At 50.4% G+C, this 23,325-nt stretch overlaps 7 protein-coding genes across 7 annotated transcripts; 5 read left to right on the plus strand and 2 right to left on the minus strand.

The window, feature by feature from the left end:
- Positions 1 to 4,950: 4,950 nt before the first annotated feature.
- On the plus strand, positions 4,951 to 5,883 carry BP01DRAFT_412497 (NAD(P)-binding protein; the record flags this gene model as incomplete). The annotated part of the gene is made up of 2 exons (XM_025578949.1): positions 4,951 to 4,984; positions 5,113 to 5,883. 2 exons carry the CDS (start codon positions 4,951 to 4,953, stop codon positions 5,736 to 5,738), a joined length of 660 nt encoding a protein of 219 aa, XP_025435534.1. The 3' UTR covers positions 5,739 to 5,883.
- Positions 5,884 to 6,846: 963 nt separating this feature from the next.
- BP01DRAFT_352125 (cysteine--tRNA ligase) lies at positions 6,847 to 9,574 on the plus strand. Its single transcript, XM_025573874.1, has 2 exons — positions 6,847 to 7,204; positions 7,264 to 9,574. Exons 1-2 carry the CDS (start codon positions 6,914 to 6,916, stop codon positions 9,370 to 9,372), a joined length of 2,400 nt encoding a protein of 799 aa, XP_025435535.1. The 5' UTR covers positions 6,847 to 6,913; the 3' UTR covers positions 9,373 to 9,574.
- Positions 9,575 to 10,723: 1,149 nt separating this feature from the next.
- Positions 10,724 to 13,621, plus strand: optD (small oligopeptide transporter, OPT family). Its single transcript, XM_025573875.1, has 3 exons — positions 10,724 to 11,067; positions 11,132 to 12,979; positions 13,141 to 13,621. The coding sequence occupies exons 1-3, from the start codon at positions 10,902 to 10,904 to the stop codon at positions 13,434 to 13,436; spliced, it is 2,310 nt and encodes a 769-aa protein (XP_025435536.1). The 5' UTR covers positions 10,724 to 10,901; the 3' UTR covers positions 13,437 to 13,621.
- A 4-nt stretch (positions 13,622 to 13,625) lies between these two features.
- On the minus strand, positions 13,626 to 16,348 carry BP01DRAFT_412501 (uncharacterized protein). The gene is made up of 6 exons (XM_025578950.1): positions 15,855 to 16,348; positions 15,772 to 15,801; positions 14,590 to 14,754; positions 14,459 to 14,529; positions 14,139 to 14,403; positions 13,626 to 14,077 (listed from the first exon to the last, which is right to left on the minus strand). The coding sequence occupies exons 1-6, from the start codon at positions 16,068 to 16,070 to the stop codon at positions 14,075 to 14,077; spliced, it is 750 nt and encodes a 249-aa protein (XP_025435537.1). The 5' UTR covers positions 16,071 to 16,348; the 3' UTR covers positions 13,626 to 14,074.
- A 269-nt stretch (positions 16,349 to 16,617) lies between these two features.
- On the minus strand, positions 16,618 to 18,009 carry BP01DRAFT_352130 (ESCRT-III subunit protein VPS24). The gene is made up of 2 exons (XM_025573876.1): positions 17,640 to 18,009; positions 16,618 to 17,577 (listed from the first exon to the last, which is right to left on the minus strand). The coding sequence occupies exons 1-2, from the start codon at positions 17,685 to 17,687 to the stop codon at positions 16,939 to 16,941; spliced, it is 687 nt and encodes a 228-aa protein (XP_025435538.1). The 5' UTR covers positions 17,688 to 18,009; the 3' UTR covers positions 16,618 to 16,938.
- Positions 18,010 to 18,632: 623 nt separating this feature from the next.
- Positions 18,633 to 19,199, plus strand: wos2 (Hsp90 cochaperone SBA1; the record flags this gene model as incomplete). The annotated part of the gene is made up of 2 exons (XM_025571469.1): positions 18,633 to 18,959; positions 19,020 to 19,199. Coding segments are annotated over 2 exons (507 nt in total), but the record flags the coding sequence as incomplete, so codon positions are not given.
- Positions 19,200 to 20,114: 915 nt separating this feature from the next.
- On the plus strand, positions 20,115 to 21,841 carry BP01DRAFT_525 (translation machinery-associated protein TMA46). Its single transcript, XM_025579924.1, has 4 exons — positions 20,115 to 20,385; positions 20,455 to 20,472; positions 20,565 to 21,115; positions 21,172 to 21,841. The coding sequence occupies exons 1-4, from the start codon at positions 20,329 to 20,331 to the stop codon at positions 21,602 to 21,604; spliced, it is 1,059 nt and encodes a 352-aa protein (XP_025435540.1). The 5' UTR covers positions 20,115 to 20,328; the 3' UTR covers positions 21,605 to 21,841.
- Positions 21,842 to 23,325: the final 1,484 nt, after the last annotated feature.

The following is a 23,325-nucleotide window of genomic DNA, read 5'->3' on the forward strand; positions in this document are numbered from 1 at the left end:
TGATTTCTTGTGCGCGGAGATAGTACTAGTATGTACAGACAGTATCTGGAAGGAGCTGGACTTTTGCCACCGGCAATACTACTGCGTGTGTATCCCGAAGGAGTTGACTCGCTGACACAAATCAATAGATGGATTAGTCTTTTCGACGACTGCTCCTCGTGTTTTCCGATATAGGACACTGCCGGATGCGTCTGTGGTAGGCTTTTGCGCTGCCGCTCTGTCGCTCGGGAACTCCGATGCTTGTGTCTTGTCGCTCAGCTATGGTACCTATTATGTCGGAGTAGTCGGTCGTGTCATATCTTCACTGTGTTTCTATTCTTGATATGTGTGTAAGCTTTGTGCGGGCGGCGGCGGGGAGCGGCGCGGCTGAGCCTGAAGAATATCATTATACCAGTGTGTCAGTCGCGGTAACACGGCACTCATCCCACCCCCGGGTAGTCACCACCTGGTAGCCTGGCAGCTGAGCAACAATGGCTTCGTTGAGTCTGCGTGGGCTGGAATAGTCGGGGTTGGACGGTGTAACGCTCATGGCAGTCAGAAGTCGGCGATGGGATACGATGAATTTCCTTGTTAGGTAACTCGTGCGGGCGTGTCAGCCGACGGGGTTGTTTGGGGAGGTCATCGGGACGATGTTGTTGAAGCTTACTATTACTGTCCCGTCATCAGCATGTTTGTCTTTGGCTAAAATGTAATGCTTATAACTTATCACATTGACTACTAGATATAGTATCAGGCAGGTGCGACCAACTTGAACCTAAAGAAGCAGACCATGTCCTACATGACGAAATAGATAGAAGACCTCCGATAGGACGCCTCATCATCCTCATTCACCCTCCTCAATATCACCCTTATGCAATGCAACACCAGACAGAGCCTCAGAGCTTCAGAGCCTCACCTGCCCCCAGCCATTACTAGGAATTAATAATACGCTGCTGACTTCATCTTGGGACAGACAACCATACCCATGACAAACAGGATCATCTCTGGATCACCACTGCCGGTAGTAAACACCTGTAGTTACATCATGATATATCCTCGTACGTCTACGTCGACTCCGTACTCCGTGGCTTTACTGCTAGAACATTAGTAAACAAATCACCCCGCGCCGACCGCGCCGAAACATCTCCGATACTAACTGCTGAAGAGTTGTTAAGTAACTCCTAACTAGCCCTAAACCAAAAACCCAAACACCACTATCGGAATTGCAAATATACGACAGTAGCAACTATAGCAGACCACTGGCAGCTTCCCATGCACTCACAAATTAACCGACACCCGACTACCACAGGATCGATCCTCTAACCCTTCATATCTATCCGCAGCAGTCGAAGGTAACCCTGCAGAAATGCCGTGCACCCTGATTGATGGACTTTTCACGCCGCCGAGGGAAGGAGTTTTCCCGACGCGGGCGCGGTAGAGGGACCGGATTAAGCATTGATTATGGTGGGGCCGGTCTGGGGATATACTGTATGCTGGTATTTACTACTCTAGTATCACCTTCATAGAGCACAAGAGTACTTGGCTATTCTGATGGTCTGGGCCAGAAACCTCGGTAGCTGGTACCGGGAGCTTTGCTGTTTCTGAGGGTGGCGTAAGCTCCTTCGCGATGGCGGGGGTGGCGAAAGGATCCCGGTCAACTTGAAGACTTTCCTTTTGGGATGGGTGAATTTCAATTTCAAGAGGTGGACGGAGTGTTGGTGTTGTTGAATTAGTGATTGGTGGTGGTTGATGGTGATTGACTGGTTGAAAGGAGATTTCGCAGTAATTTGAAGTTCTAAGCTTGCCCAATCACTTCATATGAATAATGTGTAGAGCTATTGGTCGCAGTATCATATAATATCCATAGACACTATAAATGCTGCCTGGCCGGGCAATACTTCCCTCTGTCAGGTGCAGGATGTTGCCTCGGTTAGTGATCTGTAGCAGCCGCAGTCAGCCATGAAGCATCCACTGCAACCTTTCCATCACCGGCAGATATTCCATCTCCATAACCCCCAAAGTAAGCAACGTATGTAACCCTGGCTCTTAACCACCATTAGCATCATAATAACAACAAACTTGACGAAGATTACGACAACCGCAAAGTAAGCCTCATCCCCGCCTCGCTCGGCATACACGAGATGAGGTACAACATATCAGCTTACTGAGTCCTACAGAAGGAGAGGGAAGCATGGCTTGAGCCCCGCGTAGGCGTGGAGGTGACTGCTGACAAGGGATGGATGTTCGAGAATGTTTCCACGCAGAGTAATCGGACCGGGTTGCCGGTTTAAGTGGTCCATGATGCGATGGAGATGAAAGTAAGTAAGCAAGCAACCTGCTTTAGTCACTGTTGTTGACATGGGTAGCCATCTTGTTGGCCGGGATTATTCTCCTGGTCGGGGTTTCATCACCATCCGCCCCTCCCGGTTGTGCGTGTGAGCCAGGGCGTGAGTGAATTGGCTAGGGGGAAGGGGAATGACTTGCGATCGGCTAGCACGGAAAGATGGGAAATGAGGATGGAGGGGAGATGATGCCTGAAGGATTGGTTTGGTTTCGAAACGGAAGTTTGGGGGGAGTTGATCAAAACAACTTAAGCAGCGAGCGCAATCCACGGATATCCGACTATTAGAAATATGGAGAAGCGCAGTCTCCGCTTCTCTTGCTTGTCGACCACGTGTGTGTCTGGTTGTCAAGTGCACGGTTCGGATTTGGGTACAATTTACCACTCCGATAAGTCCAGTTCATCGTCCAAGCTTCTTTACCCGGAGTTTCTGGAGGCAGAAGCGTGTAGAGCGACTCCCTTGAGAATCTCCTAAGTTACTGGTTGGAAGTAATCAGTATCAACCCCCCGGCCCTCGAGAATTAAACCCAACAAAAGAGAAACACACTCAATCATCCGATTCCTTCACCTCGAGGTCTCCCGAGATCCCGCCAATAAACCCACGCAAAGGCATCACACGCTCCCCAAATCCTCCCTATCCTGAACCTCGGCATTTCAGCTTGCGGACAATATCCGAGCCTGCTAATCCGGGTAAACACACCCACAATTATAACCACGGCCATCCGAAATAATTCTCCCAGGCGACAAGGATAGAAATCGCCATGCTTCCAGAAGCTCGGCGGTCGTCTCTCCGGATGCAAGCAGACGTTCTAGCTCGCTCTATCGGGTAATTCCCCACCACATTGAACTAAATGTACGCAGTCAACACTCAAAGACAGTTGACACTACGGAGTAGTTACTAGAAACTAACTCTCCCGGTAGACAAAGAATCACTTTAGGCTAGTGGTAGGCGAGGCAGAACCGGCTCAATCGGGTACACCCTCGGAGTAAGTATCTTAAGTTAGGCTTTTCCCTCCAACTTTCCCTCCTTCGTTTGACTTTCTTTGCTCTTACCCGGTGGCGTTGTTGCAATTTAAGAACTGGCGGTGAAAAATGAGCCTGAGGGAAAGCACATTTGGGGGGTTGTTTTATCGGAGGGATCTTGTCGGTGACGCGTGTTACATCGACTTCAACCTGCGGTGTGGAATGGATGAGTCCTTCGTGGTAATACCGACATATCGAACTGACTACGGCCAACGTGGTCATCAATGTAGATGATTGCTATTATAAGCGCCCCTCCCCAAGCACTGGGTGGTGAGAGCTAAGAACTTCCGAATTTGGTAACCTTGAAGAGTCGCGGTGTCGAGGTCTAGACCCCGCGGGCCGATACGCCGGTGGGGAATGGCAGGTATCCCGAGGTCGATGGTCTGTGCTTTCGTGCTCCAGATTACTGCTTTGGGAATATTGATGCTATACGCTATACAGTATCTCCATCATTCATGCAAGCTGAACCCGGTAATTGTTGCAGTTCCAGTTAATATAGACCAGTTCATGTATGGTTGAGGTGAGATGCTGCGCGGTGAGATCTACCTGCTGATAATTAGCAGGACATGCCTTCGCAATTCCTTGTTTCTGCAGGGCTTTTCTCCTGTCCGCGAACATATTGATAGCTACTGCAGTGTAATCTCAGAAACTCTACATCGTGGTATCTGGCGGGATAGAATTTCCAGTAGACGAGATGTATCTGACCTATTTTGGAAAAAAGCGAATGAGGCCAGTAAGGGATGATGGGGAGCAATGCAAGGTGTCGGGCAATGGTAGTTGCAAGCTTTCAGCTCGTTTGAAGGCATGGTTGATGTTGCCTGCATTTGCTTGACTCCGAAAACTATGCTACAGTGGGATTGAGGCTTGGTGGCTGCTGCAGTTGTATGCTGCCAGGATTTCGACGCTTGACTTGACCGCCCGTTGACACTGTTGACGTGATCTTGCGGTGTGAGGAATGATGTTGTGCGTTTGTCCTTGAAAACAAAGGTCTAGATGCTCCGACATGTATGCACGTTAGTCGACTGGTGCACTTCAACCTTGATGCTCTATGTCACAGTTCCAAGTATCAAAAAAAGGATAGGTGATCCTATCTTGATCTGTGAGAATGGTATGTGATGGTACCTACTCGAAGCTTGAGATAGAGCTACGATCTGCGCAAAAATTAGCTACTGCTTGTCCGTCAACAAATGCAATTGATGCTGTCCGAACAGATGCACAGTAGAGAAGCAATCTTCAAACACGCGATACAAGTCAAACACTCGACAGTGAGTCAACAACATAACATCTGGACGGTTGCTGAGCAGCCGGTAAATCCTGCACTTGCCGGTAGCTATAGTTGCGAGTAAAAAAATCTACTGTCTTTCGGGCCAGTTGAACAGGCGATGTGAGTTTCTTTATGAGACCTGGTGTTCCCTTGTCCAATGTACTTAGTCAACCATTATACCGGAGTTGGCCGGAATTAGTAGGAATAAGATTGCTATACCAATGGACTTAATTAAATAATCCTCTAGATGCTGGTTCCGGTATAATATCTGTCTGAATGAGATGCGACAGTCATTCGCAGCAAACCGACAAAAGACGCCAAATATTGACCTTCAGTTGCGAGCATGACTGCTGCATCAAAATCAGTGCTGATCACAGGTATAGTAAACCTCACCTGCACCGAGCCGGTCCCTCTGTCTAAGAGCGGACATAAGTGCAAACCAAGGTGTCGGTTTCGAGACGCCAAGAACCTCCTCCTTTCAAGTCAGGATTATCACATCTTTAAGGATCCCGTAACCCAGGCAAAGGCGAGGAGGCCGCTCGAGTCCTCGGCGCAATCCCAGACATCAAGGGAACCGTCTCCTCTATTCAAATCGACGTGACGGACGACAAATCCGTAGATGAGGCCGCTGTACACGTTGGCAAAGAGTACGGTCGACTCAATGTTCTAGTGAACAATGCGGGCATTGCAATCCTAGAAGAGCTACCGTCTCGCGACTCATACCGCGAAGTCCTGGATGTGAATCTGATCGGTGCTCTTAGCACCACACAGGCCTTTCTGGACCTGTTGCGAAGGTCATCTGAGAAGAGACTCATCTTTGTCAGTTCGAGCACGGGGTCGATTACCCATGCGTCTAATCCCGAGTCACCTCTTTACAGCCCTCGGGTGGTTGAGTACCGCTCGAGCAAGGCTGCGCTGGACATGATGATGGTTTCGTACTGGGCACGGCTGAAAGGAGAGGGAATCAAGGTCTTCGGAGCCGATCCGGGATTGTGTGTCACCAATCTGACGGGTGATCCTGAGTCTCTGCGAAAGAGAAACGCTGCGGAACCATTGGAGGGTGGCCGTAGAGTGGCAACAGTGGTGAAAGGAGAGAGAGATATCGATATCGGAAAGGGTCTCGGGGACTAAGGAGTCTGTCCCTTCTGATAAAGGTGCTAGTAATGGTGCGAAGACGTATCGTTGGATTTCAGATACCCATCGTGCTAGCAGCACGGATATTTGACCATAAGGGCTTGCCCATCCTCGCAGATCGTCAATGTAAGCTATATTAGCGTTCTGCCAGTCAACCGATTGCCATTTCTACGAACTTTCCCGTAGAACACGCAATAGACGATATTTTTGTTTCCAGGCTGATGCCGCTCTGGATCATCGTGTTGCAATGGTGTAAGGATTTGATTCATGTGCATGACAGTCTTGAGAGCAGCCATCCTCAGACAAAGCGCGACGACTTTCAAATGGCCAACGCAGTCACCCATCTATACAGGAAGGGAACAACAGCTCGAGGTTGCACAGAATTACCACTGATCACGGAAGCTTTCCATCGGTCAGTCATCGCTGAGCTGAATTCGTCCGCATGATGAATTCACAAAGAATATCCGAGCCTGTGACCTCGAACCGTGGCATTGCATGGGAACTGTGTTGTTGGTTCTGATCCTTGAGTGCATGTCTTGAATAGCTCAAAGTTAATGGTGCCCGCGTTATGCCCAACATAACCTCGGTTTGTCCGCGTCTTGTATTGTGCGACTGCATGTCAGAGACTGCCTGGCAGACAAAGTCCATTGTTCCAGCTTTTTTTGCCATTTATGCGACTTTTTCAGCCTCATTTAAACATAGCAGCTCATTGGCTTACCGTGATATCCCTGACAAGGACGAGTCTGTATCTCATGCCTCCAGGAACCCACTAGTAGTAATGGTTGAATGACTCTTCCATGATTTCTAAATCTGATCTGTGTGAGTGATGTATTCGCTTCAACTAAGTATTATCGACGTGATAGTGTCTCTTCTCGTCCTGAGGGGATGAGTCGATCTGTGAGAACTGATTCCCTCGAATTTGAGTCATTCTCGAAAGTGAGTGAGAGTAAGTATAAATATTGCCTTTTTGGGCCAAAAGGCAGATGTGCCTTGATGACTCATTTATCTCTTTCGGGACTAGCGTAGAGCGGGGTGGTCGGCGGTGAGAGAGTTTGGAGCGCATAATTGCAAACGAGCTGCTAAAATCTTCCAACATTTATATTATGCCACCATCACGAATACCCCACATTACTCCTCAGTTCTTCTTACGGCGTTTCAGTCGCTCGTTCAGGATGGAAAGTCGCCAACAGCCTCCCTGGCAGCAGCCGCCCGCGCGCCCCGATGCCCGCCTCCCTCCTCTCAAAGTATGGAACTCTTTGACCAGATCCAAGACTCCTTTCGTACCCTTGGATCCCGAGGGACGTAAAGTCAAGTGGTATGCTTGCGGCCCCACGGTCTACGACGATGCGCATTTAGGCCACGCTCGCAATTATGTCAGTACCGATATTCTGCGCCGTGTACTCAAGGACTACTTCAACTATGATGTTCAATTTGTCATGAACATCACAGACGTGGACGACAAGGTAGGAGCCACCGTGCTTGCAATAACACTCCGAGGGTTGGCATGACTGAAGGGGTACAGATCATTATCCGCGGTAGACAGCAACATCTGTTCAACAAATATGTCACCGAACACCCGAACATCACCCCCGAAGTTCTCGAGACTGCCCGGTTGGCATACGGTGCATACATCAAAAAGAACCTCCCTTTGATCGATCCCGACACGAAGCCAGAAAACTTTGGTACGGAGGCTGAGAAAATTTATGGGGTGGTTTTGAAAGGTGGCTCTTTGGAGGCGGACAAAAAGCCTGGCGATGCGGAGACGAAGATCAAAATGCACGTCAAGACCGCGACGGCATCATCGTCGGCCATTGCGGATGCGGTAAAGAGTTCCGACGTCTCGAGTCAAGCTTTCTATGATGCCACGCAGGATGCATTCTGCTACTACCTCGACATAACCCAAGGATCTACGATTCCTGGCGACGCCTATGAAATCTTCACGAAGCTCACAAAGAAATACGAAGACCACTTCATGCGTGATATGAGAGATCTGAATGTGCTCGATCCCGACGAGATTACCAGAGTCACCGAGTATGGCCCACAAATTGCGGATTTCGTCGAGAAGATTGTTGCGAACAAGTTTGGATATGTGGCCTCGGATGGCTCCGTATATTTCGACATCGAAGCGTTCGAAAAGGCCGGCAACCACTATGCCCGATTGGAGCCTTGGAACAGAAACAACCAGCCTCTGCAGAGGGACGGCGAGGGCGCTTTGTCGCGGGCAACGGAGAAGAAATCCCCCGACGACTTTGCTCTCTGGAAATCGTCTCGACCCGGTGAGCCTAGTTGGTCCAGCAAGTGGGGTCAAGGAAGACCCGGCTGGCACATTGAGTGCTCTGCTATGGCTTCCAGCTGCTTGGGAAGCCAGATCGATATTCACTCGGGTGGTATCGATCTTGCTTTCCCTCACCATGATAATGAGCTTGCTCAAAGTGAAGCCTACTGGCATGAGCACAAGCACCAGTGGGTCAACTACTTCCTCCATATGGGTCACCTGTCTATTGCAGGCTCGAAGATGTCCAAGTCCCTGAAAAACTTCACAACCATCAGTGATGCGCTCAAGCGGGGTGACTACACTGCCCGTAGTCTGAGAATTGTTTTCCTGCTGGGCGGATGGCGCGACGGTGTTGAGATCACAGATGAGCTGGTTAAGAGCGCCTCTTCATGGGAAGAGAAGGTCAACAACTTTTTCGTCAAGGTTAAAGATCCTTCCACATACCAGACTTCCACCACGGATGCGGCGTCAACCGAAACTCTGACGCAGGCCCTTAAGTCCACCCAGGACAAGGTCGATGAGCACTTCTGCGACTCTTTTGATACTCCTCGAGTCATGGCTGCTATCTCTGAACTCATCACCACTTTCAACTCTCTTGACATCCAAACTCTCGACCCCCAAGCCATTGAGTCCACTGCTAAGTGGGTAACACGGATTGTGACCATTTTCGGTTTGAACGGGGCTACTCCTGTAGACAAGTGCGAGATCGGTTGGGAGGGTACCGACATACCTGAGGTGGCGAAGCAGTATTTGTACCCGCTCTCTGCAATGCGTGACTCTTTGCGCCAAGCTGCCATGTCCGGGAACCAGGTCACATCAGACAAGGTCAAGGAGATTATTGATGCAGCAGCAGTGAAAGATGCGGAGACAACTGAGGCTGCCAAGCCATACTCTCAGACCCTAGAATCTTTTAGCGCCCAGCTCGCGTCGTTGAGCCTGGAAGATCCGAAGAGCTCCGCGAAGGAGATTCTCTCTCTCTGCGATCGTTTGCGCGATGTTGATCTTTTCAACCTTGGCATCTACCTTGAGGACCGCGAGAACAAGCCGGCTCTCGTTCGCCCCGTCACCAAGGACCTGCTGCAAACCCGTGAAGAGCAGGCGCGCAAGGCCCTGCAGAAGCAGCAAGAGAAGGAAAAGAAGGAGCGGCTTGCTCAGGAGAAGCTTGAGAAGGGAAAGCTGAGCCATCTCGAGATGTTTAAGACGAACGAGTTCAGCGCTTGGGACGAAGACGGTATGCCAACCAAGGACGCTGCCGGCGAACCCCTTGCCAAGAGTCGCGGCAAGAAGTTGAGGAAAGACTGGGAGCGTCAGAAGAAGGCCCATGAAGCGTGGCTTGCCAGCCAACAGGGGAAGTAGTAGTTGAGTACATAGGAAAGAACCTGATGCAGTTTTTCAGCGGGACTGAAGCTTTGATTCTCATACATCTTGCGCAATCATTAGATCTTCTATGAAGCTCGTTCATCTTGAACGATCCGATTAGCAGTAATTGTCCCCCATTTGATTCTTCCAGCTCCGCTTAACCCAGTCAGCCATGCCTACCGTCCATCCACACCGAAGGCTTTCTATCACCACCGTGGTCCTTAATCTGATTTCGTTCTTTTTTGCGTTATGTTCTGACATTCCTCTCAAAATCTCTGAATATGACGCATACTATTCATTGCTGATGACAAGCAATTTCATAATTCCGAAAGACTTCCTGTTATTTGGCGTCCTCCTCTCTGACACAATTCAAACTGTCAGCATGAACCCACAAGGGCTAGGGCGAAGCACATTCAAAACTAGGTCACTATATGCTTCATGATCCTCAAAATGCACTTCTCCAAGCTCGTCCTGTCTGTGATGGATTCTTCTCCGTGATCCTGCTACGGAGCGGAGCTGATTAACCTGTTTGCCTCCCTGCTGGGAATGCATGACCTACGAATAGAGAGGATCTCTCTCAAGCCACAGAAACCCATCCTTTCCAATTTGTGGATGGACAGGGGCAATGCATTCCGAATCACTCGGTGTCTATGCACACGACTCAGGAATTGCTACTGCATAGGCTTGAACGGTATGGCCTGTGGTAGGCTCTTTCACAACGGTGACACCTCGTCAACCTATAAAGATGTATCTTCCCAAGGTACTCGAGGTTCTTTGAAAGTTCATTGATTCCTTCGTTCGAAGATGGGTTGAGACTGCATGAGCTATGGCTCGTTGGCTGGATAAAAAATCGGTCGTCGTGCGATGTTCTCGTTATGTTTGATGTCTGTTGCGTTCAAACCGTTAGAGTAATAGAAGAGGGGTAGTTCGAGACAAGAGAAAAGAAGATATTACGTGTTTATCTCAGCTAACTAATTCATTAAGTTAAGTCAGTCAGCTGCAGTCACGGGTACCACACGGTCTTACCCGATTGAGTCTCCCCTGCGTTTTGTTATCAGCCCGCCTTCTGCCGTCCTACCATCCTTGCTCTTTTCGCCTTCCCACTCACTCACACGAGATGTCTTTACTGCCAATATCTCAGTCATGTTATGCGTTCAGCCTTCAGTCTGGCTTCTTCCTACACACTCGAAGTATATTGGATTGCATTATCCTTGCGCCACGCTCAAAACTCCCAATCAGCCCCTCGCCACCTCTATCTCTTAGCATAGGGCTAGCACGGCTGTTATCTGCGCAAGATAAACTGCAGCCATGCCTATCAGTCAGTTACACCCAGGTCTAGCCACCAATAAGCCTGCCTAGAAGTGTCAGCAGATGTGGCGATAAGAAGCAAGCTAAGGCGACAATGGTCGAAAGTCTCTTAAAGACCGTCGAATCTTGGTCGTGGCCTGCCATGGCTGCTGCTTTCTTCCTCGTCTTCCGCCCCCTGCCTATCTCCAAGTGCTGGTCACAGCCGTTTGCCCTTCAGGATGGCTTCTGAGGTTTTGGGCGAAAAGTCCTCCAAGTCTCTTTACAGCACCGCAGATCTTGAGGTGGAGCAAGGACGTCTTGATGAATTGCATACAAAGGAGGAAGATGAGTCCGCAGACAAGGCAATCTACGACTATGATTCGGAGCACTCCCCTTTCCCTGAGGGTATGTGATTGACCAAAGACTCTTTACTTCGGGCCTGCATTGGTCTAACATAAGCGTTGAACAGTCCGCGCGGTGGTACCTGAGACAGACGACCCAGGTATGCCCGTTAGCACATTCCGTATGTGGCTGCTGGGCTTCATTTTCACAATGGTGGGCTCGGGCATCAATCAATTCTTCTCACTACGCTATCCGTCGGTCCACATTGTTTCCTTGGTAGCAGAGCTGCTGGCTTACCCCTGTGGCGTCTTCCTGGCCAAAGTCTTGCCTATGTGGACCATATCCCTTGGACCCCTGGGGAGCTTCTCCCTCAATCCAGACCGTCAATTCAACATCAAAGAGCATGCTTTGATCGTGATCATGAGCAACGTGTCGTTCGGCTATGGGAGTGCGGATTCTACCAATATCATCCAAGCCTCGAGCTCCCAGTTCTACAATTTTGGTCTGTCAGCAGGCTTCTCGGTGCTGGTAGTGCTCTGCGCACAGCTACTTGGGTTTGGGGTGGCTGGACTCGCTGCCCCATGGTTAGTCGAGCCAGCGCGGATTGTGTGGCCACAGGTCCTATCGAATTGCGCGATGCTTGAGACGCTTCATTCCCGTGCCAATAACGTTGCTAATGGCTGGAGGATCTCCCGACTTCGGTTCTTCCTCTACGTCACGGCCGCCGGCTTCGTATGGTATTTCTTTCCAGGGCTTATCTTTACTGCCCTCTCATACTTTACCTGGGTCTGCTGGATTGCACCCCGCAACAAGATTGTGAACCAGCTTTTCGGTATGCAGACCGGCCTGGGACTGAGCCCTATCACCTTCGATTGGAGCCAGGTCGCGTACAACACCAACCCGCTGCTATCACCGGCCTGGGCTGCAATCAACGTCTTTGCAGGCTTCGCAGTTTTCTTTTGGATCGTGGTGCCTGGCATCTACTACTCAAACACTTGGTATACAGCATACCTTCCTCTCATGACAGCTGACGTCTACGACCGAACGGGTGCCGAGTACAACACCACCCGCGTGATCAGCTCGCAAAACACCCTCGATGTTGACGCATACAAGAATTACTCCCCTCCATATCTTCCAGCCACGTACGCCTTTGTCTATGGGCTGTCATTTGCCTCTATCACCGCCGTCCTAACCCACATCGGCGTGTGGCACAGCCGGGAGATCTGGGCCGCGCTCAAGGGAAAGAACAAGCTAGACATCCACGCCCGGCTGATGAGAAACTACAAAAAAACGCCCTGGTACTGGTATGCGGCCATCATCGCCGTGATCACAGCCATCGCTATCGCCATGGTTGAGGTCTATCATACCAAACTGCCCGTGTACGGCGTGTTCCTAGCTCTTGTCGTTCCCGCCATCTACATGATCCCGTGCGGCATCATCCAGGGAATCACCAATGTCGATGCTAATCAACTGAACGTCTTGGCTGAGTTCATCGGCGGTTACATGTTCGAGGGCAAGCCCTTAGCCAATATGATCTTCAAGATCCTGAGCACCGACGTGGTCGGCCAGGGTGTCTACTTCGCCATGGACATGAAACTAGGCCACTACCTCAAGATCCCGCCGCGCACGCTCTTCATGGCGCAGGGTCTAGCCACCGTCCTCGGCGCCCTGACCCAAGCGGGAGTCACCATCTGGATGCTCGGCAACATCAAGGACATCTGCTCCTCCGACCAGGCCGACGGCTTCACCTGCCCCAACGGCCGCACCGTCTACTCCTCCTCGGTGGTCTGGGGTCTCGTCGGCCCGCGCCGCCTCTACTCCGTTGGCAAGATCTATTCCTCGCTGCTGCATTTCTTCTGGATTGGCGCAATCGCCCCGCTCGTCACCTACTTCCTGTACAAGTACACCCGCAACCGTTTCTGGAAGCTCGTCAACTGGCCCCTCATCTTCGTAGGCACCTACAACGTCCCTCCAGGTACGTAATAATTTTCCGAGTCTTCCCACAGTCTGCATCATCAATCCCCACACCCGTCACCCCCTATTAGAGCCATATAAATCCAGACCCATCAGACACACCTCCCCAACCTCAACCAGTCCAATCACTGTCCACTACTAACCTTTTCTCTTCGCCCGCAGCAACTGGAATTAACTACTCCAGCTGGGCCCTCGTCAACTTCATCTTCAACCACTTCATCAAGCGCCGCTTCTTCGCTTGGTGGACCAAATACAACTATATCCTCGCCGCGGCGCTAGACACCGGCCTCGCCCTCAGCGGCATCGTCATCTTCTTCTGTATCTCCTACCCAGGCGCCGTGTTCCCCGATTGGTGGGGTAATACTGTTTACCTCAACACGGCGGACGGCGATGGGGTGGCCTGGAAGGAGATGCCGGCTGCAGGGTATTTTGGGCCCGCCAACGGGACATGGGCTTGATTGAGTCTTGAGTCAAGTATTTCGTGTAGAGTTGTTAAATTTGGAAGGGGGAGCGCAGAGGGCATTGAGGGCCTACCTTCACGAAAATGGGGCTTTGGTACAACTTCAATCTAGTATTTGCTTTGATTGTACGCGGTCCTAACGCCTACCGTAGCGTTATCTATCTTAGTTGGATCTCAGCTTGGCAGTGGATCTTATAATACAAGGTACTATTGTTATGCTGTACACGATGCCTGTGGAAAATTGAGAATTTGCCCACATAAAGGAAACACGGGTGTACAGAGAATAAGGAAAACTTGCTAAGCCATGCATTTGAGCACAAAAGTCTCTATTAAATACAGATAACAAACCCTATCTTCCCACCACCGATAATTTCCTGAACGCATTAGAGAAACAGAAAAAAAAAGATAACGATAAAAACCGACGTTGAGCAAGAGAAAACTGCAGTAAAGATATCCGAAATGCAGAAAAGAGAACAGGATAAAAGTGTTAAGGAGAATTCGACTCGAATCCAACCGGCAGACCCTGAGTGCGTAGAGAGCGTGGCCAGGTGGTAATAAAGCAAAGACCGGACCCTTCAAAGGATTGCGACGGCAACTTCAAAAATTTCTCAATAATGAAGATTAATCGTGAACCATTTACTAGAACACGCAGCAATGAGTCTCTGATCACTGAGATCTATCGGGTGGGAATGAGACTTACAGAAATCTCAGCCATGCCAAGGTCCTCACCAGCAGCAGCCTGTTGCTGCTGTGGGACTCCGTTCGCCTGAGCGTTACCCTCCGCAGGACCGGTGGTTTCGTTGGTAGCGAAGTAGTCGACCATCTCGGCATCAAGTTCCTCAACGGTCTTGGGCTTGGGGCGGTTGGAGGTACGGCCGTTCTTACGGGCACCACGACCCTTACGTGCTTGAGAATTGGTAGCAGTTTTGTTAGCAGTAGCGGGCTTAGGCTTGGGCTTGGTTTGACTAGACAGAGTTAGTCGCGAAAGTAAACTAGTAACAGAAAACAGAGGCTACCTACGCGACACGGTCACCAAGAGACTTGGGAGCAGCAACGTCGGGCGCATGCGAGGCATCAACGACGACCTCGATCTAGCAATTGTCAGTTGATAAGGCTCGTGCAGGACGGTGACATGTGAGTAAGGAACTTACCTTCATGGGTCTTCCATCGACAAGAAGGCCATTCAGGTCCTTCGCAGCCTTCGCAGCGGTGTCTGGCTTGCTGAAGACAATGGAGGCAATTCCACGGCTAGTACCGTTCTGGTTGTAGGTGAGCATGACGCGCTTCACGGGACCTGCAGACTTGGTGAAGTATTCCTATAGCACCAGCAGACCAAATTAGTATATCGAATCAAGTAGTTCGGTTCCAGAACCATGAAAGCATCGACATGAACGCAATATCGAAAGACGCATAATAACGGCCTCAGGAGCGACATCAAGCAGCATCAGCGAGCACATCGCGGCAGTTGTTGTCAGCATGGCTATAATCCATCCCACATTCTCTCTCCAAGTACGGTGCTGCGGGCAGCCGTTCGCTGCTCTACCATGAAATCTGCAACCAAGATAGGATCCCCGGCCACCGTGGCCCACCATTTACTCCAATCCATATAAAAGTCTTCAGATGCCTAACAAGAGGCTCCTCAACAGTTTGGCAAGACGTTCACTCAAGTATGCATGCTCCATAATAGCCCGAACTTGCGAGGTCCCACCGAAAAGGTAGCAGATGTGTACTAGGGATCCCCCAGATGCCCTCGGGAATATTCCAGCTAGGAAGTGATAGGAGAAGATATGTCACCATGTCCAAGGCAGGATGCACCGTGCCCCAGCTAAACACGATGATACCGCCCAACAAACACGTGGTATAATATGACGTTCGACCACAACTCGCTCTCAACGCGTCGTGTTGGGTTTACTGCTGGCATGCCGATGCGCTCGCTGATGCCCAACGATCCCAACAAGAGGAACCCTTCGGGCTTGACCAAGCGAGAAAGGAAAACGGAGGCATGCTTCAAGTTCGAAGAGCCATCCATAGCACGGTCTGCGGCATCAACAATCCAGGTGGAACGTCGAAAGCTCCACGTTGAGTTCGGATGCGCTAATTGCAAGACTCTGGCAAGACTCGACTCTGACAAGCTTTTGAAGCGCGACTAAAGATGTTTGCGCCAAGAGCGTCAAAGGAGACAACTGCCCGTGCTGGTTTCCACGATACACGACGACGATATATGCATGACGGTGGCAATGATCGAAACGCGAGTGAAGCCGTTGCGCATCGAAGGTTTCGGAAAAGAAACATGGCGATAGAAACCCAAGGCAAAGGCCTTTCGATCAACATACCTTGATATTGGCCTCATTCACATCGGCAGGCTAAAGTTCGTTAGCTTTGAGCTTGATACAAGAACCTTTCGAGTCAAACATACCAAGCCGCTGACCATGATTTTGCTTTCACGCGAGACAGGGTGTCCATTCTGAACAACCTTGCCGGTGGGCTTGGCAGCCTTAGTGGTCTTCTTCACTCCTCCGATCGGAACAGAAGTGGCTGCGGCCTTAGGTGCCGAACGACGGTCGCGACGACGAGCACCCTGGCGGCGGCTGACGAGGATCTCGTCGAGAGACTTGTCCAACTTGCCAGACATGATTGTAGATAGCTGGAGAAGTCGAGCGAAAGATGAAATTTGGTTGGGTAGCTTGTCGCAAGTTGCGCGTAATACGCCACTGAGCTTCGCGAGTTTTGAGAAAGCGAAGAGGAGTATTCCGGGGTGAAATTTGTCCAGAAGCTAAGAGACGAGCTGGACAGTGAGAATTGATAAGAGGATTAGCTGTAGCAAAGGTTACACCACGCACAAGTGGATGCTGCGATGTGGGATGATGGTAGAAGTGATGTGGACGGGATGGAGGATGGATGAAGAAAGGGAAACAGGCGGATGAACGGAGAAGATAAGAGCAGGGGCGGAGGGGAGGAGAGAGGAGGCTGAGTCACTCTAGTCCCAATCGGGCCTTCCATTTCAAGCTAACTTAACTTACCCGCTTTGGGAATTACAACATCACGCCGCGTCCCCGCGCTGAGGCATTCATTCACCACCTAACCAGGATATACATTACGGAGTACTGATTGGTGAATTATAGATAGATTGATAAGTGAATATCACACAAATTCGTGTTATCTGTCCAAGATCTAAAACATACCATTCTACCCTTGCCTAAATGACAGCGTAAACCGAGCAACGGCCCGAAAACTCATACACAGAAGAATCCATAATATTCATATACAACACATGGTAACTTGAGCCATAACCTTGCGCGGTATAGTAAAGCAATGCAATGTAGTCAAGACTCCTGAAGCCGGGGCCTGCCCAAGATCAACCCGATTGAAGCAGAAGTCAAGAAACGAACGCCCCACGCGCCCTGTCCAACTGAACGCCATCTAAAACTGTAAGAAAGCGGATGACGGGCAAGCGCATGCATTGAAACCGTCCCGCGCCATAAGAGTGTGCATCTGCCACTTCAGCTCTTCAAAGCTTCCAGCCTCCCTCTCATTTGAGCAAGAGTCGCTTCTTGGTCCTCGAGCTCGTCCTCGGGCTCGGGAGCTTCTTCCAAAGGCTGTTCGGGCCTGACCCCTTCCACCTGAGACAGTTTGCCCTGAAGAATTTCCTGTAGGACTTTGTCTACTTCCTCCTCCGCTTCGTCCTCCTCATCTTCGAGCAGTTCGTTGTTCGGAATTGCATCATCCACCATTTCCTCGATGATCCCGGCACGTACCAGTTCAGTAGACAATTGTCGCATAGTGGCTGTCAGCTCGGGCATACGAACGAGAGTGTTGACATCCTTCATGATTCCCGTTGACTTCTTCAGACTACCTTGGATTTTGCGCACTGAAAATGCCTCGTTCACCTGCATATGAACGCTTTGCAACTGAGCTCGGCTGGTGTGGAGACGGGTCGACTGTTTTCGAATTCGAACAAGTTCTCGCGCAAAGGTCTTGGCTTCCATATTGGCTTGCTTCGCTTGGGAGGGGTTGCGTTGGGCTCGTCGTGATGCACTCACGATGTGCTGTCGTGTTTTGTTTTCCAGTGTCTTGAGCTGCGAGATGTCACGATCTAATTGGCGAGTATTGGCACGGATGAGCTGATTGCATTTCCTCATCTACAATCGAGAACAAGAGTCAGGACGGCACCACGATTCTGCACGACTGCGTGTGACGGTACCTGTGCTTGAGGATCGGGGCCGAAGAAGACCGCCTTGAGAGTTTCCATCTCGAGAGATCCTTCAAACTATTACGATAGGACGAGTGATCAGATTGCGCTCAAGCGTGCAGCAGGTAGATGCTGCTGGTCAAGTTCCTGGGTCGGGCGAGAGTGGAACAGGCGTCTATGAGGAGAGCCTCGAAGGCTTATCCGGAGACCTTGGCAACAGGGCGGGGTACAGGTGGGAAGGTCTTTGGTGGGCCTCTCGTCTATGGCTAGATGCAAGACAAACAAAATTCGATTCAAAAGAACGGTTGCCAACTCAGCAGCCCCAGTCGAGACCTTATAAGGTTGTATTCGTCCGTTCGATTGCTGTTGTTATTGCATCGCTGCTGGAGTGCCTGGCACTGCCGCACTCAGTCAAGCCCGGCTGGGTATCCGGACAAATTCAGCTGAGTCATCGCCAGAAACGGTGACGTCGCGGGTGATCTGGATGCCTCAGGCCATAAACTGGCCAGCCCCAGGACTGTGCAAACGGAACAAACTCACTGCGGGCGGGAGAGTTCCAGTACTTTCTAGCACCACATTCAGCCGATCGTCAGCTTAGAGACAGCCGGGCTGGATTTCACCTGCTGTGAGTTAAGTCTACTTACTACCTCTGCTACTGCCGTTACTGTTCTGCTACTCAGACAAATCTACCGTCAACCCACCTTTTCTCGTTCTTTCGTACTCAAATCCCATCCTTCTTCTACATCACATTCGAACTACTTCCTTTAATTCCTTATTCTCATATCACCCGCATAATGTCTCTTCCCCAGGTCCACCCCGAAGGTGTGTTTCTTTTCTGATCTGTCCCTCATTCCTCCCTTCCCCGCTCTCCATTTTCGTGACTCGGATGGTGGCCGGTCGTCATAAACTCCCCGGCTTGAGCTTGACTCCATGCTAGCTCAACACATCGATCTTCTCAATGACTGCTTTCTCTCATAACCTTATCATGCTGACTATTTCTTCCTAGTCACATGGGCTCAGCGCTCCTCAGCCACTGAGGCCGAGCGCAACTACCTCTACGTTAGCATCAAGGCTGCCGATGTCCCTCGCGACGCCGCTACCCTCAACATCACCCCTACCAATGTCTCTTTCTCTGGTGACTCCAGAAAGGGCGTAAAGTACCAGGTCTCCCTCGATTTGTACGCCGAGATCGACCCTGAGCACTCGAAGGTGAACCACAATGACCGTGAGGTCGAGCTGGTGTTGCGCAAGAAGGAGGTCAAGGAGGAATTCTGGCCCCGTCTGTTGAAGGAATCAAAGAAGACTCACTTCCTCAAGACCGATTTTGACAAGGTACCGTAATCCTATTTGTGTCCCGTAAATCGAAAAGCCAGTCAAGCTGACGGACTTTAGTGGGTCGACGAGGATGAGCAGGATGAGGCCCCCGAAGACGACTACGCCAGTGGCTTCAATGGTATGGATGGAGGCATGGACGGTGGCCTTGGCAACATTGACTTTTCCAAGCTTGGTGGCCTCTCTGGCCTTGGTGGCGCAGGGGCTGATGTCGGTGAGGGAGAAGAGGAGGTAGGTTGATTCTAATCATCCAATGCTCTTTTCATGCATCTTTTCTAACATGAACTACCAGGATGAGGAGATGCCCGAGCTTGAAGAGACCGAGGAGAACAAGGAGAGCAAGATCCAAGAGGTTGCTTAAATGCAGGAAGTACTCGCAGGAAGCGCGTTGCCACTTACGGATGTGAAGAATGAAGGCATTAACGAGAACGCTTATCACGATCATCATCGTTGAGCCCACCACGCTTAAGTCTATCGTATAATATGTTGATTGACTCATAGCGTTGGCTAAATGGCGCAAGGTCGAACGACAGGTTAGTTAGTTATGCCAGCCTGTTCCGAGACACGAGGCAGCACAAGTTGGAAAGGAAACGAATAGTTCATATTTTTTTTTTTTTTTTTTTTTTTTTTGTTTCTTCATGGGTATGAGATGACGAAATAGCCAACTACGCTTTCTCTAATAGCAAGACACCTTTCTGCTCCGTAATTTTCCCGAGAAGCCCTACGACTGCTTATTTTTCCGATGATGTCAATAGTGCCCCTCCTTGTGTGGCTTTGCGACCGTAGAATAGTGACTATCTTGAAGGATATTTGCAGGTAGAACATACTCGCCTCGTTCTGGAAGCAATTAAGCGTCTCAATGCCGACCAAACGAAGAGATTTTGGGTGGTCAAATCCGACAAATGATGCGCCGGTGAGGGTTCGACCGCAGTTGGGCTGATCAACTCAATTGGCGGAGAGGCAGATTATGTGTGAAGTTGTTCCGCCACACTTGGAAACCCACACCTTGAAAATGTGGAGGAACCTGCAAACCACTGCACCACCAACTACCTTCTTCTTATTCACTTCTTATTCTTCCCAGCCACGGCGTTGTGATTTTCTTGCCTGACCCTTTGTGGACGTTAGGGCCGACTTTCATTTAGACAATCATTCCTGTCTTGTCTATTGTTTGTCTACTGTAATTTTTATCCATCCCCTCCGCTAGCGGACTGCGCCTTTCATCAGCCGGTCGAGTTTGGTTCCATCGGTGGAAGTTTCCTTCAACTTCCTCAATCCTATATTCGAAAGCGCATACTATCATCTGCGCAACCAACTATTATATCGCCAGAATTTTTTTTTAATCAAAAGCGCATAAGATAAAGTCGCCATCATGCCTCCCAAGAAAGCTGACCAGCCCAAGAAGAAGAAGGCCACTGTCGAGGACAAGGTTGGAACTCGCGTGACCCGATAATAACATCAATGTGCATCATCGCTAACCACTCCGCCTGTTTTACAGACTTTTGGTATGAAAAACGTACGTTAACACATCGTTCGAGTCCCTTCGCCTTTTTGCGCCTATCGCCCAGTATAGAGATCCTTCCGCTGACCGGTCATCTTCCCTTGCAGAAAAAAGGTGGTTCCGCCAAACGACAGATTGCCCAACTAAACGCGCAAGCGGCCAGCAACAAAAACGCCGAGGAAAAGAAGAAGGAAGCCGAAAAGGCTCGCCGTGAGGCTGACAAGAAGGCCGCCGAGCAAGCCAGGAAGGAGGCTGCCGAGCTGTTCAAGCCCGTTCAGGTCCAGAAGGTGCCTTTCGGTGTTGATCCGAAGACCGTGGTCTGCGTCTTCTACAAGCAAGGCAACTGTGAGAAGGGCCGCAAGTGTAAATTCAGTCACGACTTGAGTCTGGAGCGCAAGGCCGCCAAGAGAGATCTGTACACCGACTCGCGAGATGTCAAGGCTGCGGAGGAGGAGGCTAAGAAGAAGGACACGATGGACGACTGGGATGAGGAGAAACTGCGCAAGGTTGTTTTGAGCAAGCACGGCAACCCTCGGACCACAACGGACAAGGTCTGCAAGTACTTCATTGACGCGGTCGAGAACCAGAAGTACGGTTGGTTCTGGACTTGCCCCAACGGAGGCGACAAGTGCATGTACAAGCACAGTTTGCCACCAGGGTACGTTGAACCTATCTGTCACGCAATGCTTTGCGCGCAACTAACGATTGGGTTAGATTCGTTTTGAAGACCAAGGAGCAGAAGGCGGCAGAAAAGGCTCTGATGGACAAGTCGCCGCTTAACACCCTAACCCTGGAGGATTGGTTAGAGTCCGAACGCCATAAGCTTACTGGCGACTTAACGCCCGTCACCCCCGAAACTTTCGCCAAGTGGAAGAAGGAGCGCCTGGACAAGAAGGCTGCGGAAGAGCAGGCTCAGAAAGCCAAGGAAGCCACCGGACGAACATTGTTCGAAAGTGGCAACTGGCGCGCTGAGGACAGTGAGAGTGAGAGTGAGGATGAGGCTGATGGAGTATGGAACCTGGATGCTTTGCGGCGCGAGACGGAGAAGATTCGCGAGCAGAAGGAAGAGGAGCGTCTGGCCAAGCTGCACGGCGAATCCGTGCCGGTCTCGAACGATGCACAGATCGCGCAAGAAGCCGCGGGCTGAGCGAATTGGTGCGAAGCTCCCAAGTAATCGAACTTGCTTGGGTGTTTGGGCTGCGAACCTCCCACACTGCAATCGGTGCACCGGGCCATTTGTCCGGGCCCGAGATGTTGATCGTGTTGACGGATGGGTTGATGCGATGCTCTTCAGTTGCAGGAATTGCTACTTGAGCACTTGTGTTGACCTCCGCGACTGGGTTTGATGGCTCTGACGGTTAACGTGAACGGTTTGTCGTGTCGCCTTTGGTTCTTCCTTTCTGATACCCTGCGAAGGATGTCGAGCTTGATTTCATGCTCAAAGCAACGATCAAGAGGATAGTCTCGGGCGACGGAGATTTACACAGGATTGAGATAGATCAATGTGTTTGTGGTGAGAGGATAACTGACATGATTTAGTATGCCATATTTGTACGTAAAGTTTTTTCTCTCAACACAAGCCAGCGTTGTTTTTGGCATATCATATTTTCTTTCAGTAGAGTCAAGCCGCTGTGTCTAAATTCCAGGTTTTATCTGCGACAAAGGGCGCTGAGGGAGCTGCTTCCTCCGCGTTATCGCATCGGAACGCGGCAGAGACATATTTACCACATATTGCTGCTATACCTCATATTTCTGCTAGGCTCGCTCATTGAACACCATGGTTAAATCTTCCAACATCACAGGCACTAGACTGCGAGGACGGCCAGGGGCAAGCTGGACCCTGGCGCATCCCGTCTAATTAATCAATCTTGGCTTCACAAAATCCGCCAATGGCGGGTTGCGCTCCGACGCTGCCCGCGAAATCACCACACTGCCCGAATTGGGAAATAATTTGCTACTAACCAAGGCTTGTCGACCGTCTTACCTATGAGATTGACACACCTCTTTCACAGGCTGTTAAAAAACTTATGACGCCTACATCTTTCAGTCTCTCCTTCATCTGCTCTCCTCTAAATTTCTGAGGTGAGCTCTACTTATGTGGTCTTCGCCGGGATGAGTGTCTTTCGCAGGCAGATTGCTACTGGCCACCATATTCGAGATTTTCCCCCACTAGTAAGCAGCAGCTCCTTTTCTGATCAGCCTACAGAATGGCTGTCTTCTGACCTGCCATAATAGCCATGGCTCAGGTTTGTCTCCCGCCTTTGGGCGAGTTCGGTTGCTACTACAATGCGACCGATCAATCCGCTTTAGACGCCGTCGCGAGAAACTGTACCACTGTGAATGGAAGCATCCTGGTCGCAACCAATTTTACGGGCTCCTTCTACCTACCCAATGTTCGCAACATCACTGGCCAGATACGCTAGGGTTGGAGGAAACCGACGCGGTACTGCGTCGACATCTGTTAGTCTTCCGGGATCTCGAGTACATAGGGAGTGACATGTCTCTGCATGGTCTGTCCAGTTTGGCGAATGTGTCTGCGCCAAAGCGGAAGACGGCCTGATAGGGTTTAAGCATGAACCATGTGAAGGAATTGGTCCGATCGTTGGAGACCGCGCGGTGTTTGGACATCTCAGGTGATATTTCCAGGTAAGCTCTGATCATCTGTAAACAGCTAGGAGATGTTATTGACACCGTGCTATTGTATTTGTCGTAGTCTACATTTAGACTCGTTGCGTAATTTCACCGGCTCCATTGCCATCTGTAATAAAGACCAATGTGCCACGAACCAGTCTTTGACCACGCCATTATATATCTCTCTTCCTCCACTCCAAGCAGTGGGCTCCATAAGAGTCGATGGCAGTCTTACAG

Source organism: Aspergillus saccharolyticus (assembly GCF_003184585.1).
Source record: "Aspergillus saccharolyticus JOP 1030-1 unplaced genomic scaffold BP01scaffold_1, whole genome shotgun sequence".
In the NCBI taxonomy this organism is placed as follows: Eukaryota; Fungi; Ascomycota; class Eurotiomycetes; order Eurotiales; family Aspergillaceae; genus Aspergillus; species Aspergillus saccharolyticus.